Source organism: Vulpes vulpes, chromosome 2, assembly GCF_048418805.1.
Source record: "Vulpes vulpes isolate BD-2025 chromosome 2, VulVul3, whole genome shotgun sequence".
In the NCBI taxonomy this organism is placed as follows: Eukaryota; Metazoa; Chordata; class Mammalia; order Carnivora; family Canidae; genus Vulpes; species Vulpes vulpes.
In genome coordinates, this window is record NC_132781.1 from 134,225,752 (window position 1) to 134,243,185 (window position 17,434).

Consider the following 17,434-nt stretch of genomic DNA (forward strand, 5'->3'; position numbering starts at 1 on the left):
CGGTGGAGGGGGTGGGGGGTGGATCCGGAAATAGAGCTTCCACGCTCGGACTGCACGATGAAAAATAAACACTTGCCTTGGACAAAGAGAAACTTCCCACCTTTGTGCCTTGATCTTTGAGCAGTCTGGAGTGTGGGCTCCTGAGCTGGAGACTTGTGGAGTTGGCCGCAGGGTCACAGAACACCCCTGTTTGTGTACACCAGAATAGGACACGTTGGTGAAAGCGATTCACTTCTTTTCCAGCTTGTCCAGGAGTTCAACACGCAAGTGGCTCTGTATCGGGAGTTGGTCATTTCTATCGGGGACGTCTCTGTCAGCTGCCCCTCACTCCGGGCGGAAATGCACAAGACAAGAACCAAAGGCTGTGAAATGGCCCGGCAGGCACACCAAAAACTTGCTGCCATCTCGGGGTAGGAGACTCTTTGGCATTATTTGGTAATTCAGACACATGATGCATGGAGGCTGACAGTTCTTTATGGTGGCAGAGACCTCAGAGGTGATCTCTGCAAATCTGAAGTTTTAAACTCATCACCCTGAGATCAGGATTCTTTTGAGAGCCATAGAAAGACTAATTTCATGCCAAATTACAATCTGAAGGTTGTGTGATCCTTGAATATATACGTAGATTCAAGTTTGGGGTCATTAAGTGATTTTTAAAAAATTGATTTTCAATATGCCGTCCACATATTGAAACTCTGTGCTTCAGATTTTTCTGCGGAATGTTTGGCTGTCAAAATGAAGTTAAGTCATCACACCTCAAGATTATTTGTCATCTGCTGCTAAACATCTCCTGCACGAAAGGCTAGTTCAGTAGAGAGAAAATCTTTGCTAAATCCTAGATTTACTCAACTATTTATACCGTGAGATAAATTCCTGTGATACCATTTAAAATAAAATCCCTAAAATAAAGTCTTGGATATAAATTACTCTCCTCATTGTACTGTATAAGAGGAAAGTTTTAACAGAAGAACGTTTTTGTGAAGATTGGGGAAATTCACAAACCCAACTAAACCTAGGCTGTTGATGTGCCCCTCCCCATTATTTTGTATTTATTTTATCACCCTCATGGATTCCCTGTCCTAATTTAGATGCTGATGCAGTGAGCAAAAACTTCTCTTCTGAGATCCCCCTCTACTTTTTCCTGCTCTCTCAATATCAGGAAAGAAGTTAGTCATGGGTTTTTGTCAACAGTCACTATACTCAAATAAGAATGTAGAGCGAGAAAACACAGGAATCCTTATGGAAATACGTTAAGTGTTTGATTCCATTTGGATACAACCTTTATCTGTTTATCTGTGTATGTCTGGATTACAATCAAAGTGCAAGTCTTGTAGGCTAAACTGAAAATGTTGCAGATTGATCACATATAGGAATTATATCTCACGTATGCATCTGAAAGAATCACTCTTTGCCATCTTTAATGCCAACAATATATATAATGCCAATAATATGTATGATGACCACTATTGATATATATAGAATAGAAAGCCCTATGTTGCCTTTCTCAATAACTACACTTAACAAGTGGCGTCTTATATCATGAGAAAAGATACACTATCTAATGCCCTTGATATGAGACATAAAGTGTATTACAAACCTATCTCATTTGGTAGAAATATTTAGAAGCTTTATCCTTTTCTGTTTTAACTGTCACACTGTGCCTAACAGGAAGTGAATCTGGGATTCCATCTAGGAAGTGGAAAGGGATTCAATGTTTAAGGAGGTGGAAAGGGAGTCAGTGTTTAAGGAACGTAGGGAAGAAATGCAGCTGTGATAAATCCCAGACAATAAGGGAGGTAAAACAATCAGAAACACAAAGGGGGATAGCAGTGGAATAAAAACTGTAGGGAAACAATGATTCAGAAGGGAAAACAGATTTAGAACAGGAAATTTTATGCACAGAGCTAAAAAGTAGCAGCTTTGTCAATCTTGTGTCCAAGGCAGTATGATGTATATTGAGGATCCCTCTAAGGGGAAATGCAAATTGATGACATGTTCTAATCACAGAAGATAGACCAGAGAAAGAAACAAGGAGTTCAATTTAGTCTATTTTACTACACACACAAAATTTGGTTCTTCCAAAGTTTCGGGAAAGAAGGAATCTGAAACTACTGGCTCAAACTTGAGTTTTGAGGATTTGAGATGGATTTTATATACTCAGGGGTTGGTAGCCATTTGCTACTTATTTTTGTGTTTCCTGAAGGTTGATGTTATTGGGAACAGTTCTGTAAGTCTTAGTGGGAAAAAGTGTTGTTCTTTGAGCCTTGAAAATGTAAGGCCAACTCCGTACAATGTTCTAGAATAGAATCTGAAGTATTTCCTCCTTAAAATAATGAACACAATTCAACCTTCTTTCTGAAAAAAAAAAACAGCATTATAACTAAAGGAAATCCCTTTAGCTTCTTTCCATCTAGTTGTCATTAATGAAGGATGTGATTCTTCTTGGTGGAACTCCGTTCCTGACATTGCTAGTTATGTTGGCTCTCATGTCAAGCTTGACGTGAAAGCTAGTAGGGGACCTGTAGCATTCACTTTAAAATCTGAAGCAGGGTTAAGAAAAGCAAAGGTTCCTGGGGAATGGAGACACAAAGACTGGATTTCTTGAGCACTCATCCCTTGCCACTTAATTCATAGACTAACCCTCAGACGGAGAATTATTATCCTTCTTCTTACTGTTGGGTCTCAAAAAGGTTAAGAAACTTGCCCAAAGTTGCACCACTAAGGCCTTGTAGGACTCTGATTCGGCCCCACATTGTGTGCTTCAGAAATTCATGATCCTTCCTCTACATAATACTGCCATTTAAAAAGGTATAATGTAAAAAGGAATGAAATACTAAAACACACTAACATATGGATGAATTGCAAGAAGAGTTTGCTCAAAGATACCAGTCACAAAATGCCACGTGTCATGCGATTCCTTTTACATGAAATGCTCACAAAAAAGCACATCTATATGCACCAGAAAGTAGATTGGTGGTTACCTAGATCTGCGAGTGGGAACAAAGGGTCACTACCAATGAACCTTGGGGTGACTTTTTGGGGTGCTGGAAGTGTTCCAAAATTGAAATGGGGTGATGATGATTGTACAACTATATAGTTACTAAAAAAAAATCATTGAATGGCACATTCGGAACGATGAAGTTTATGGTGGGTAAAATATAGCTCAGTATCTTGTAAAAAGTTATGATCACCATCACCATGAATAAGGACACTTGGCCTTATTTTCTACACACACAGCTTTCAGTGAAAGGGGTGTGAACTCTAGGGCTGGGCAAACAGAACCCCCAGCTCTCCATGCATTCATCAAGACGCCAGCCTGACAGCTATCACCTACACACCAGGACTTTACTCTGAGTAGGAACATAGGTGGGGCAACGGCAAGACCTGAAGGAGTAAATGAATTGACTTATTTCCCAACCAGCACAGATCACTCCTTTCCTGTTTATCACCTGGCTTTGGGGCCAGAGGAGGGAGTCTGGGTTGCAGGTAGCCCAGGGAAAAAGAGGAGGAAAACCAGACAGTTGGGATTAAGCCATAGTTGCTTACACCCCTTCATCCCTAAGTGACACCCTCAAGGGATGGTGGCCAGGAGAGATGAAAACTCCCACCGTGTTTCTCATCAGCTGGCCCCCGGTCAGAGGGCCATTGTCACAGACATCATCAAAACCCCCTTCCCAAACTGTGTCTACATCAGCTAAAGTTGCAGCACCTCCTTTTCTTTCGAAGGCAACTGATGTCTTCTGGACAGAGCCAGCCAGGTAGATCCCAAGTCTCTCCTGCCTGGTTTGAGGAACCACAGTTACTGTCCCCTTATGGGGCTGATCCTCTCCTTACTATTCAAACTAAGAAAGGCCTCAAAGGTCACTTCCTAGAATGGTCCCCTGACTTGTGTTTTAGCAGCAGAATCTTCTTTCCAACTAAACGTGCAAAATCAGACTTAAAAGGCAGATCAAAAGTGGCAGTGCTGTGCCCTGCTTGGGGTGTGTGTGTGTGTGTGTGTGTGTGTGCGCGCGCATGCATGCATCGTGCACACCTCAGGGATAGGCGGCTGCCAGGCTCAGTGTCCTTGGACTCCCTTCCTAAAATGACTTCTGAGACACCTTTGAAGAATCCCTAGGACTTAGCACCATTGTCTTTTTTTGTATTGGAAGAGATTCAGAGGATTTCGAGTGACTTCAGAGGCAAGGTGGTTCAGGACATGTGGAGACTGAGCATTGAGGCAGAGAACCCCATTCCGTGACCTTGACGGAACCACTTCACTGTGTGCATCTCACTCTCCTCCCCTGTAGTCTCAGTGTGCTGCTCCCCGCGGGGTGGTTGAGAGGGTTTGTGGGGCCAGGGCCATGGTTCCCAGTGTCTAGAGGACAACCCTCCAGTCCAAGGCTGTTCTAAGCCTGGAACCCAGGCTTGTGGCTCCCTGGCCTGGTGCCAGGTCCATGAAGCATGCACATCTTGAGGACAAAGAGAGGACCACCCCCTCCGGGCTAAGGAGCAACCCCAAGAAGCCAGGACCCTCTAGCATCAGCTGAGACTGGGATCAAATCCCAGCTATACCACTTGCTAGGAACCCGTGCATGTTGAGCTACACACAGCTTCCCGGGGCGGCAAAGGTGAGGCAGGTACACTGGCGTGGGTACGCAGACTTGGCCTGTGCCCAGATCTCAGCCCAGCCCTTTTACAAATGGTGTCACCCTCTCTGCCTCAGTTTTCTCATCAGAGAATGGGGTGAATAGCAGACGGGACTGAACCATACGGTGTCATAAGGACCAAGTGGACAGACACTAAGCACTGAGACTGACTAGCACACCGTTACACTATTATGAAATTCAGATTAGCGTTCACATAATTATTCACAAGACTTGCAAAATTCAGGACATCCTGAATACTTAATATGAAAAAGAAATTTATCCATCAAGTATTTTTCAAAGACTTGGGTTGAAATTAATTTATGCTTATCGTAGGTCTTTATATTACCTTTGGAAGAATTTTCTAGGTTGAGGCTTCCCAGATGACTATCAAAAGGCTTTTTTTTTTTCCTTTTTGAGAGCATAAGGGGGAGGGGGAGAGGGAGAGAGAAATCCAAGCAGGTTCCTCCCAGCACAGAACCCAATGTGGGGCTTGATCTCACGACGCTGAGATCATGACCTGAGCCAAAACCAAGAAGTAGATGCTCAACCAAATGAGCCACCCAGGCGCCCAAAGGCTTTTTCTTTAATACTTTAATATGGATAAGTGAGGGTTCCAAAGTGGTTTAGAAAGATGTTCTTCATGCAATGCCTGGGTGGCTCAGTGTTTGAGCATCTGCCTTTGGCTCAGGGTGTGATCCCAGGATCAAGTCCCGCATTGGGCTCCCCGCATGGAGCCTTCTTCTCCCTCTCCCTGTGTCTCTGCCTCTCTCTCTGTCTCTCATGAATAAATAAAATCTTTTTAAAGTCTTTGTATAAATCAAACCATATTCCTCATAAATTATGTCATATTTGTAAAATTTTTTGGCCTAGCTCTGAAACAGGCTGTGTGACAGAGGACAGGCCTGTTACATTCTCGGTCCACCTCAGGGAGAGCGCTGAACCGAATGACCTGTCTTCTGGCTTCATCATTCCAGTGTTCTGTGTTAATTCAGGTGGAATCACACAGACTATGGTTACAGAACTAAGATATAAAAAATAAGTATTATGCATGAAGTTTGAATTCCAGAGATAATTTGTTGAGATATGAACATACTATGGCCACAAGAAGAATCTTAATTTCCTAATGGCTTCTGAGAACAATATATTGAATATCATGGATATTCATAGCCAGAGATTTCAGATTTTTCTTCCAGCAATTAGTTTCCTGACCAACCATGCCTAGTTCACTCTCCTTTTCTGCTTCTATCTATCTCTCATGGTTGTTGTTTTTTTTTTCCCCACTCCTTTTCCTCCAGTCCCACTTTTAGCTGGTTCTTGTGTGTTCCTTGTTCTGTTTGCTAGGAAGTCGGGAGAGCAGGGAGAGAGAGAATTCAGTTTCGCAGCTCACTCAGTAATGCTTCCTTTTCACACTGGGGCTGAGACAGCAGCCAGTACGTGGGGTGGGAGAGTATGGAAGTGCTTGGTGAGCATGGAGGCAGCCCTCACAGCTTTCTTAATCCACACGATGGAGGAGGCCTTATTAGTACAAGAGGCCTGGTTGGCAGGCATGCCAAGCCACCCACTCTGTCCTATATGTTCCCTTTCTATTACAGGTGTTTTTGCTTTAAAAATTTTAACTCTCACTGGTCAAATAATCAAAGGGAAGCTATGTGTGTGCCAAAAGAATATGCTATCCATCAAAGGGAAGGATGAGCGAACAATTCTATTTTAGTGTGCTAGGGTTGCAGTAACCAAGTACCATAAGCTGGGTGGCTTTTAAACATCACCAAGTTCTTGTCTCACAGTTCTGAAGGCTACACATCCAAGATCAAGGTGTAGGGAGGCTTGGTGCCTTCTGAGGATTGGGAGCAAAAATCTGTTCCTCTCTCCTAGCTGCTGGTGGTTTGCTGACAATCCTGGTTGTTGGTTCCTGGTGGTTGTTCCCTGTTGAACCATCTCTGTCTTTATCTTCACGTGTCCTCCTCCCGGTGTATGTGTGTGGGTCTCAATTTTCTCTTTTTTTTTTTTAAGATTTTATTTATTTATTCATGAAAGAGAGAGGCAGAGACACAGGCAGAGGGAGACGCAGGCTCCCTGTAGGGAGCCCGATGCGGGACTCGATCCCAGATCTCCAGGATCACACCCTGGGCTGAAGGCGGCGCTGAACCACTGAACCACCCGGGCTGCCCTCAATTTTCTCTTTTTATAAGGAAACCAGTCAAACTGGATTCGGGGGCCTTACCTATTTCAGTAGGACCTCATACTAACGGAACTAGTTACACCTGCAACAACGTATTTCCAAATAAGATCTCCTTGTGAGGTACTGAGAACTAGGACTTCACAGATGGATTTGGGCTGAGGAGACATAACTCAACCCAGAGCAGATTCCTTTGACCTATCTGTAGGAGAATGCCTACTTTGGGTTGTTGGGCCCAGTGGAAATAGAGGTAGAGCTCTACCCAGCACTTTGTACCTTTTCTCAACACTTCCAAGTCTTTTCCGGGAAGTATAGACTTCCCAGTGCCCCATGCTTTAGAAACTTCATTTAGCTCATGTTAGAGGTGAGGGTTGTGACCATGGACTAGATCACTTTCTGTATGAAATGCATGGGGTCCCAAAGGTACAGAATCCCCAAAGTGGTCAGCACTTGGCTCTAACCCATTGAATTACCAGTGAGTAAACATGGAAGAGAAAAGAGGGACCAAAAATCCAGCTGCAGGAGATAATGTTGGGTGGGGGGCGGGGAGGGCCACATGACAGTCCACATACATGGTGTTCTTTTCTCTGGTCTGTGTGGCCAGAACTGGGTAGGTGCTGGTGGTCCTTCGGTGGTACTAACACTGTTGCATAAGGACCATAAACAACTGACACAGTACTGACTCACACCAGATTAAATAACAGTCTCGTATTAGCCCCAAAATGCCAGGTGGTATGGGATCTAGACAAAGGCTCTCCCGTTGCCTGTTGAAGTTAGCCTTTTTATGCTTTGAACAGACCCAATGACCTTCACCCTGCTAGGGCCTTCTTAACAAATGTTTCCCAGCTGAGAGAAAATTAAACTAAGATGACCTTGAGGGAAATTTATTGTCGCTTTATTTAGATAGTGAACTAGGAGAAAGCAAGGTGGTGTTTCATTCATGCTTGCACCTGGAGCGGCAAGTCAGTGAGGATATGTCCATTTTGTGCATTCGTTAACTTTACTTGGTATTGTAAAACCTACTCGGGCAAAGGCTTTGGTAAGAACTCATGAGTTAAATTAGCCAACATTTCATGACTTATCTATTACTTTGGACCTTATTTCTTTCTGATTTGTAACTGTGACACCAGTATGTTGTTTATCAACAATAGAAGACTTAAAAAGCACACCTAAGGGGCACCTGGGTGGCTCCATCAGGGAAGTGTCTGCCTTCAGCTCAGGGCATGATCCCGGGGTCCTGGGATCGAGCCCCGCATCGGGCTTCTTGCTCAGTGGAGAGTCTGCTTCTCCCTTTCTCCCCCACCTCAAGCTCTCTCTCTCTCTCTTGCTCTCTCTCAAATAAATAAATAAAATCCTAAAACACACACACACACACACACACACACACACACCCCTAAGATCAATTTCATTGGCATGGGTGTTCATTATCACAGGGATCACCAGGCAAGGTGTATTTTAGGATTACTCCAATTCTGTTTCATTAAAGTTACTTGATAAAATATCACCCTAACATCTATCTGTTCCACGGATCCTGAATAGTTAAATAATGATCTTCCATTAGGATCACCTTTAAAAGCCATCCTTTAAATATTCAGCCCTTGAAAGTTTAATTGCGTCTCTTCTAAAAGGCTATCTACATAAAGTACAGCTCGAGAGCAGCAACTATATCCATTTATTTCCTCTGCTCTGCAAGACACGACTTTAAAAAAAGCAAAACCGGCATGAAGAATATTTAACTGCTTGTCTATATACATACATGCATATATGTATATTGTTTGTCTATCTATGCATGTATTTATACATAAACAAATACTAAAATTCATGAAATAGACTCTTGTTAGCATAAAGTGTCTGAGCCTTTACACTGGAATTGCTGGTTTAGCAAATAAAGGTTCCCCAGTCAGGTTAACAAAAATCAACTTCACACTTGCAGCAGTAAGGACACTAATCATCCACACCGATTTAATGGAGTTTGAGCACAAGGGGGAAATGCGTCCTAACCCAGAAGTCAAACCCCCTGTGTATGCTTTAGTAACTAAGGATCAGTGAGTCGGTAAATAATAAATCCCCTCACCCCTACTCGGTCAGTGAGCAAACTGTGATGTTTTATCTTATTCGGTGTCTATTGTCTCTCTCCTTATTTTTTTTTTTTGGTCTCTCTCCTTAATTCCCCATTTCTGAGGTCACCCTCTTGGCTCACAGCCACCCCCCCACCCCAACCCCCCCAAGGCATCAACCACTACACTATCTCCCAGCCGGTCTCTGTACCAGTTTTCCTTCACCTCTTCTCAACTTATTCACTAGTTCTAGACTAATCCTCTTATAATTTTCCTCCGATCTTGCCACTTCTTTGCCTTAAAACTTCAAGCCATTCCCCACTCCCTAAAGCAGTGTCTCTTCAAACGTGATTCTCCCCGGAATGCCTCTCTCAGAATCACCTGGCGAGCCCTCACACCTAAAGAAGCAACATCTCTGGAGAGTGAGGGGTGGAAATTCGAATTTTTAGCTAGCACCACCCCATCCCCCAGAGGATTCTTGAACATGCTAAACATGAGGCCCCATGGCCTAAAGCAGTGATTCTCAACTCGGGCTCACGCTGGAATCACCTGGGAGGCTTTAAAAAATTGCTGATGCGTGAAGCTCATCCTTCGAGTTTTTGATTTGAACTATCTGGGATGTGGCCTGGACGCTGAGATTTTTTTAAAGCTCCTCAAGTGGGCATCTGTATCAAACTGGCTTATACTTGGCTCCACTGAACAAAAAAATTCAAAGCAGTTGCTTAAAGCTACCAGGGTTTATCCTCTCACGGAGAAGGAACCGTGGAGTGGGAATTCAGAACTGGTGAGGTGGCTCTATGAAATCATTGCTCTGTTGCCCGTTCTTAGCATATGCCTTCCACCCTCAACCTGCCTTTATGATGCAAGATTATGACAGGAACTCCAGCCGGCAGTACAAATTCCAGGCCAGAGGAAAGGAGGAAGTGGGGGGGGGGGGGGGCACATTTCCCAAGTGGGTCAGCTCTTAAAAAAAAAAAAAGGATTTTATTTATTTATTCATGAGAGACTCAGAGAGAGAGGCAGAGACACAGGCAGAGGGAGAAGCAGACTCCCTGCAAGGAACCTGATGTGGGAGTAGATCCCAGGGCCCTGGGATCACGACCTGATGCTCAACCACTGAGCCACCAGGGGTGTCCCTTAAGTAAACCCAAACAAAACCTCCAGAACTGCATCACATGGTCACACCTAACTACAGAAGAGATTGCGAAGTGTTTTCCTCTGTTTGACACCTTAACTGGAAGGGGAAGGGGAAAGATGGACACTGGCCTACAGCAATCTCTGCCACAGCACCCAACCTATATTCCTGGGCTCTTCTCTTACCATCTGACTTGTAAACTCCTTGTTTACTCAAACCGGTCGACCCCTTATTCCCTAAAAGTATATAAAAGATGGTCCTATCCTATTAGTTCAGTCTGTGGGTTCTTTCTATAAAAGCTGATCCTGGGATCCCTGGGTGGCGCAGCGGTTTAGTGCCTTCCTTTGGCCCGGGGCACGATCCTGGAGCATGGAGCCTGCTTCTCCCTCTGCCTGTGTCTCTGCCTCTCTCTCCTTCTGTGTGTGACTATCATAAATAAATTTTTTTAAAAAATTTTTTTAAAAAAAGCTGATCCTGTAGCCACTAAAAGAGATCATTTCCTCTCCTGGAGGTCAAGGTCTTATGTACAGTCTCATCAGAGCCCACCATGCTCCCCATACAGAAATCCAAAAGAGAAGGAGTCGTCCCAAAGGGACTAACAAGTCTCTGCTGCTTTTAAATGGACCCACGGAGAAGATAAGTGGTGCAGGAACCCCTTGGGAGGGCAGGAAGTCAGGCAAGGTACCTCTGAAAGGGGTTGAGTATAATCTCCAGACAGGATGTGGGATGGGATAGGGCCTGCAAAGAGTCTAAGCAGTGGCACTCAAGAAATCAATTCGAAAATATCTACCTGAGATTGGGTGAGATTCTTGTTGGAACAATTTTAGAACTTCCTTTAGTACAACAAAGAAAGAATTTCATCAAGGTGTTAAAATCTGATGAGCTATTAAGAATAAGAGAGAGGCAGTGTTTTCTGGATATAGGGATAAGCTGCAAGAGGACCTGTGATCGGGCAGCCCCAGTGGTGCAGTGGTTTAGCGCCGCCTGCAGCCCAGGGCATGATCCTGGAGACCCTGGAGACCCTGGATCGAGTCCCACGTCAGGCTCTCTGCATGGAGCCTGCTTCTCCTTCTGCCTGTGTCTCTGCCTCTCATTCTCTCTCTGTGTCTCTATGAATAAATAAAATCTTTAAAAAAAAAAAAAAAAGAGGACCTGTGATCAAGATTATAATAAGATCATTAAGAAAAACTGAACTTGAAACTCATCTCATATAAACTGTGTTACATACAGCAGTTAGGTCATAAGATGCATTTGACCCATTGTTTCCTAAACTATAAACCTGGGCAACACATGATGGTGTATTCTACGCGGAAATATATTCTTTTGCAACTTGGGGAAGTTTCCTCCCTTTCTGCGAAACTATTTATAGAGTATCCACCATATGCCACGTGCTTTTCCAGGTGCTGGAGATAGAGCAGTTCTGAACAAAATAAAGAAGGTTCTTGCATTCCTAGTGAGGACGATCAAGAAGTGCGATGGGTCTGAATGTCTGTGTCCCCGCACGATTTCTATGTTGAAATCCTAATGCCCAAAGTTCTAGTATTGGTGGGTAGGCCTTCGGGTAGAGCCCAAGCCACAAGGGGGAACTCTCATGAATGGGAATGGGATGCTTATAAAAGGGGCTCCAAAAGGATCCCTCGCACCTTCCACCATGTGAGGTCACAGCCAGAAAGCAAGAGTTCTGAACCGCAAAGGGAGCCCTCGCCAGACCGACCATGTGGTGCCTAGGCCTTGGACTGCGCAGCTTCCTGACTGATGAGCACTAAATTCCTGTTGTTGTAAGCCACCCAGTCCATCATGTTTTTTATAGCAGCCTGAATGCACTGAGAGAAAGCAGGCAAAAGAGAGCACAGAGAGTGATAATTGCAGTGAAGAAAACAGATTATGATTAAAGAATGATGGAGGAGTGTGGGAAGTTATTTTCAGATGGGGTTTTCAGAAAGGCCCCTCCTGGAAGGTGACATTCTAACCTACTATTTGACCTTGACAAGGGGCCAGGTCACATGATGATCTGTGAGAAAAGCACCTCACCTAGAGGGAAGACCACATGTAAACGTTCAAAAATAAACTGACCTCACCATGTTTAAGGAGAAAAAACAATTGTCTTCGGCTGCAGGTGACATAGACTGAATTTCAGCAACTTAAATACAGAAGAGTTTCTTTTCTCACGTAATTAAAAACTCAAGGTTACAGGATGACAAACATTGGTTCATGATTCAAGGATATCAGGTATGAGATATGAGAGGCCCCAAGGTCCCAAGAATGCTGCTCCAGCTCTAGAAATTGTGTCTATGTTCCCAGCAGAGAGCAGAAGGCAAGAACATAAGATAATTAAGTGCATCCCTTTCTGAAGAACTTTCTCAGAAGCCTCGCAAGAATGTCTATGAACGTGTCACTGGCCAGGACCTGGTCATGCGGATCTCCTGACCACAGGTTCATGATCTGACTCACATACACTTCTCACCATACTAACTGTCCAGTGAGGACAAAATGTTCCCAAGCTGTAAGCCAAAGTGACGCTTCCTGAGGGCCAGGACATGATCTTTAGCAAGACAAGGGATGGGGAGGGAGCCTGGACGTGAGACGTGGGAAAGGGGTGCTACAGTGGGGAGAAAGAAGTGGGAGGGGATCCCTCAATGTCCTCCTGCCCCTTTCTGCCCATTTTCTTCTTGGGTTTCTTGTTCATTCATTGATCCATGAAACACTGAACGCCTACTCTGGATCAGGCGCTGTGCTAGGTTCTGGGAATGTAAAGATAAATAAAACACAGCCTCTGTCCTTGTGGAACTTACGGGCTAGCATCTGTAGAGACGAATCCTTGCAGAATGGGGTCATCAGCACTGCTATAGAAACATGCAGGTAGGGATGCCTGGGTGGCTCAGTAGTTGAGCATCTGCCATTGGCTCAAGTTGTGATCCTGGGGTCCCGGGATCAAGTCCCACATCGGGCTCCCTGCATGGAGCCTGCTTCTCCCTCTGCCTGTGTCTCTGCCTCTATCATGAATAAATAAAATATTTTTAAAAACAATATGCAGGGGACACAGGACAGACATAAAGGAGGCAGCTTATCAGCTCTGCTGGAGGGACCTTAGCCAGGAAACAAGACTTCATAAAGGGGATAATGGCCTTGGACCAAACTTTGAAGAACAAGTGCCAATGTCCTTTCTCTTCAATTTGTGTGGCCTCAGGCTTACTGACATGAGTAAACATGAACCAAGGGAAAAGAGAAACAGCAATGTCAATGTGCTGAGCACCAACTGTATGCTATACACACCCTTTGCACATACTACTTCACAAAATTCATGTATTGCTTTACACATATTACTTCATGAGTACATGAGTTCATCTGAAAAAATACCTACTTAGAACCCAGTGAGATGTTTTCAAGTCAGATATTTTGGTTAAGAAATGCATTTACCTCAAAGTAGCAGAGATTAGACCACAGGACCCTAATCATAGAACCAACCACGTAGGTAGTCGGGGTTACCTCAGTAGTTCAATCACGTCAGGACTATGGTCTTTGGGATTCTTCTTTTTAAATTTTTCAGGTTTTTTTCAAAGATTTATTTCAGAGAGAAGGAGAGAACATGTGCACACATGCATGGGGGGAGAAGGGAGGAGGGAGAAGGAGTCCCAAGCAGACTCCCTGCTGAGCACCAAGCCCCATGTGGGGCTTGATCTCACGACCCTGAGCCAAAACCAAGAGTTGGACACTTGACTGATTGTGCCAGCCAGGCACCCCCAATCTTAGGATTCTTTATACTTTTCCCTCATGTTTCCACTCTAATGGCCCCATGAAGAGCCAGTGAGGCTTCAGGGCTCTCTCTTGAATCCAGATGAAGCACACCTGGAAGCTTTCCAGAGCACCCAGAATCCTAGATTTTTTTTTAATTTTCATTTTGTAGTATATCTAGGTTGAGAAAGTTGAGCTATTTGGTTAACTGGTGGGACTGGGGTTTGAACACTGGTCTCTGTATTAGCTGAGTCTATATTCTTGGCTATGCTGGGCTATTCCTCAGATGGTCCCTTTCTTGGAATGACCCCAAAATTGGCCTACCTGCTTTCCTTCCCCTTTCACTGCCACTAAATACTGTTTCCACTTGAAGTCTCTCACCTTCCCTGGACACACTTCAGGACAAGGACCTCTTCAGCTGCCACACAGCTGATGTGAAGGCTTTTAAGGTTTCCTCAGCTAGTAAGAAGAAAACAGCAGGAAGGGGAAAAAAATAACACAATTATGGTCTTTCAGAAGCTGCTAGTAGAATGTGAATGGACTTTGACTCTGCATTCTGGAGGCCTCAGCACTTCTCTCTGAGCCCCGACTATTTCAGACTCTCTTCCTCCGGTTAGGTCTACTCCAGTTGTTCCATTCATAGGCATCATCTTACTGGTTTGCCCAGGCAAGTCCCAACAATGAGCAGGTGCCCTCAGACTGTGACCTAGCTCTGGGTAGGCTGAATTCTGGGTTTTAGGAACCAATGTGCTTCTTCCCAGCAAGGGACATGACAGTAGGAGTGTGACACCCCCTAGCCACAGTGACATTGGCGACCTAAGGCATCAAGGAGCATAAGGGTGAAGAGTGAAATGGAAGGGAGGAGTGGTCCCAAGCATGCACAGACTCAAAGCAAAGAAAAATCCCTACTGCAGTGGTGGGGACACCCCAGAAACTAACAAGAACAAGAATGGGAAGAGATCATCAGCCCAATCTGCCCAATCTCCAAACACCACTTCTTAAAATACTCAAATCCTTCTTCAATGAACCCCCAAGGGCTCCTGTTTGCCAAGCAGATGGAGTTTAAAATCATCGCAGTTATTGTCTACATTGCCCCCCTAAACAGAATTCCAGTTTTTAGCCAGAATGATGCTTGTTAGAGCTTCAGGCTTTGAATCTTGGACTCCTTTATTCCCTTAGTGGGTCTAATTTTGAAATATTTCAATTTGACTTGGAATTCCTATTTCCATTCTTGCCATCTACTCACTGAGCTGAGGAATTAGGTGAAGCTGATTTTTTTTTCCCTTTCTCATATTCATGGTCCATCAACAGATCATTTCTGATTTTTCATATTTTAGTATCATTCCTATCATTTCATCAGTGTGGCAATTCCAATTTACCTCAGAATTAAAGGATAAACCACTCCCCTTCACCTACACTGACCTGTTTCTGATGCAGGTTTCTGATACGCCAATTTATTAGGTAGAAATAGAGTTCCTAAAATCGTTACTGGTGTATAGGAACGACTTCTTGCTTCTTGAATTCTGTAGCTAAAACGTTTTGGGTTTTGTGTCATTATTTTTATTCAAATGGGGATTTTTTTATGGTATTCCATGTTTGTTTGTACTTATTCTACTATAACAGGCAGCAGGTGGAGTAAAAAAAACGAATAATAGGAAATCTAGTCAAGGATAAATCTTAATCTTAAAACTATTGTCCTTACTAGCATGTTATTAACTTTCATAAAAATCTACTCATTTTGATTTCATAATAATTTCTTCTGGGTGCTGCTCAAAAACAGGGGCTTGTGTAGAAAGACCTTCCCTATGAGGACAACTACAGAATTTTCACCCCCAAATGAACTAGATAAGGCAAAATGTAAAGGATCAGAACCTTTCTGTGGTTGTTATTTGGGAATGTGTAGTTTGAGTAGGTATAGCTGTCCCCTCCACGGAGCAAAGAAATACTCTACTTAGAGGGGAGTGGAAGGTATCTTCTAAACTGGGTGTGCTAGAGTTCCTCAGAGGAAAACCAATAGGGTATATGGTGTGTGTGTGTGTGTGTGTGTGTGTGTGTGTAAATGGGGAAATAGCTCACCTAGTTTTGGATGCTGAGCAATCCCACAATTTGCTCTCTGTAAGCTGGAGACTCAAGAAGGCAGGTGGTATAGTTTAGAGTTCAAAGGCCTGAGAACCAGGGGAGTTAGTGATTTAAGTCCTGGTCCAAGAAGCAGGGGGAGGCTGATGGCCCAGCTCCATGGCCAGGCAGAAAGAATTCAACCTTCCTTAACTTTTTTGTTCTATTCAGGCCCTCAGTGGATTGAACAATGCCCACACATACTAGGGAGAGCCATCTGCTTTACTCCGTCTACCAATTCAAACACTAATCTCTTCCAGAAACACCCTCACAGACAAATACAGAAATAATATTTAACCAAGTATCTGGGCATCCTGTGGCTCAATCAAACTGACACATAAAATTAACCATCACACTGGGTCTGTTCCCTTGATCACAGCAGATGGCTAAATGCCCCATAACTCATAATTCTCAGTGCATAGCTGTGGGGAGATCACCTGTGGACATTTGAGAAGCCTTCTGTATGTGCACAGTGAGACGAGAGACTGGAAGGAGCCCCAGCCAGTCAGCACATGGTCAGGAATCAGGACATCATTCACCTCTCACCAGGGAGTAACTACATGGCAAACAGTAGGTTCCAGAGGAGATGGCTGGATCTTCCCAACTGGGTGACTCCCATGAACATCTTTCACCAAAAGTCATGTTTTCGTACTATCTGAATTTTGAGCTCAAATGGCTGCATCTGTTTTAGTACTGTACCATCACTGAATAATGAGGAAACTGCTCAGATTATTTTAGGCCACAGCATGCACCATAATGCAAAATCACTCGGCAAATGTTCTCTCCACAAAACAAGCCTTATCAACCATTTTTATATTCAGAGGTTCAACCTTTTGTTTTCTGAGGGTGAAATATGTTTTAAGTTACCAAGTCTGTTCAGACTCAGAGTGCCTTCAAATTATGCTCTGAATTTCAGCATTAGGTTAACGGTATGGGCACCATCGTAGATCGGACATGAAAATGGGAAATGACTTCAGGGATCTATTTAGGTGTAATCTTTGCAAAAGAAAGGTCATCACAGTCATTCTGGGATGGGCTTTTCTTCATGCAGGCATTGTCCAAGCTCAGATGAGGAAAATTATGTGGGGCACATAGGGGAAAGATACAGGGAAGGGGAACTGTTTATCTGGAAAAGAGGATGGAAAGAAAGTGGGGGAGGAAGAACAAATTTGTTCTTTGGGAGACGGGCTGATCAAGGAGCTGGTGCTGCCAAGGGATAAAGGAAAGAAGTGAAGAGAAAATGAAGGGAAATATGCAGCCACGGGGTTAGTGGTCAGAGGAAGGTCAAGCTTTCCAAACCCAGGTCCATCGCAGGTCCAGGAACCAAAGTGAAGAAGTGAAGTGCGCCAGGCGAGGTGGTGTAGGAGGTGGCCTGCGCCTGAAGCAGGTGACTGCCACCAAGCTTCATTACTTGCTGGTTCCCATGTGAAGAGGGGGGCCGAATGGGCTATATTTCTGGCTTTTTCATTTAAGAGGATCCATGAATTCATGCTTGTGTGTCAACCCGATTTTAAAGTGTTGGCCAAGAGAAGAATTCTACAAACTTCAAGTGGCCCTCAGCTATTATTGCTACCTCTTTAATTATCACCTG

At 44.1% G+C, this 17,434-nt stretch overlaps 1 protein-coding gene across 3 annotated transcripts in view; it reads left to right on the plus strand.

The window, feature by feature from the left end:
- RGS7BP (regulator of G protein signaling 7 binding protein) overlaps window positions 1-17,434 on the plus strand; it is a 102,798-nt gene that overhangs the window by 1,672 nt on the left and 83,692 nt on the right. For all 3 annotated transcript variants that reach the window (XM_026019304.2, XM_026019322.2, XM_026019314.2), the window contains exon 2: window positions 244-410. In XM_026019304.2, coding sequence (XP_025875089.1) covers window positions 244-410 — 167 coding nt within the window. The remainder of the gene's footprint in view (window positions 1-243; window positions 411-17,434) is intronic.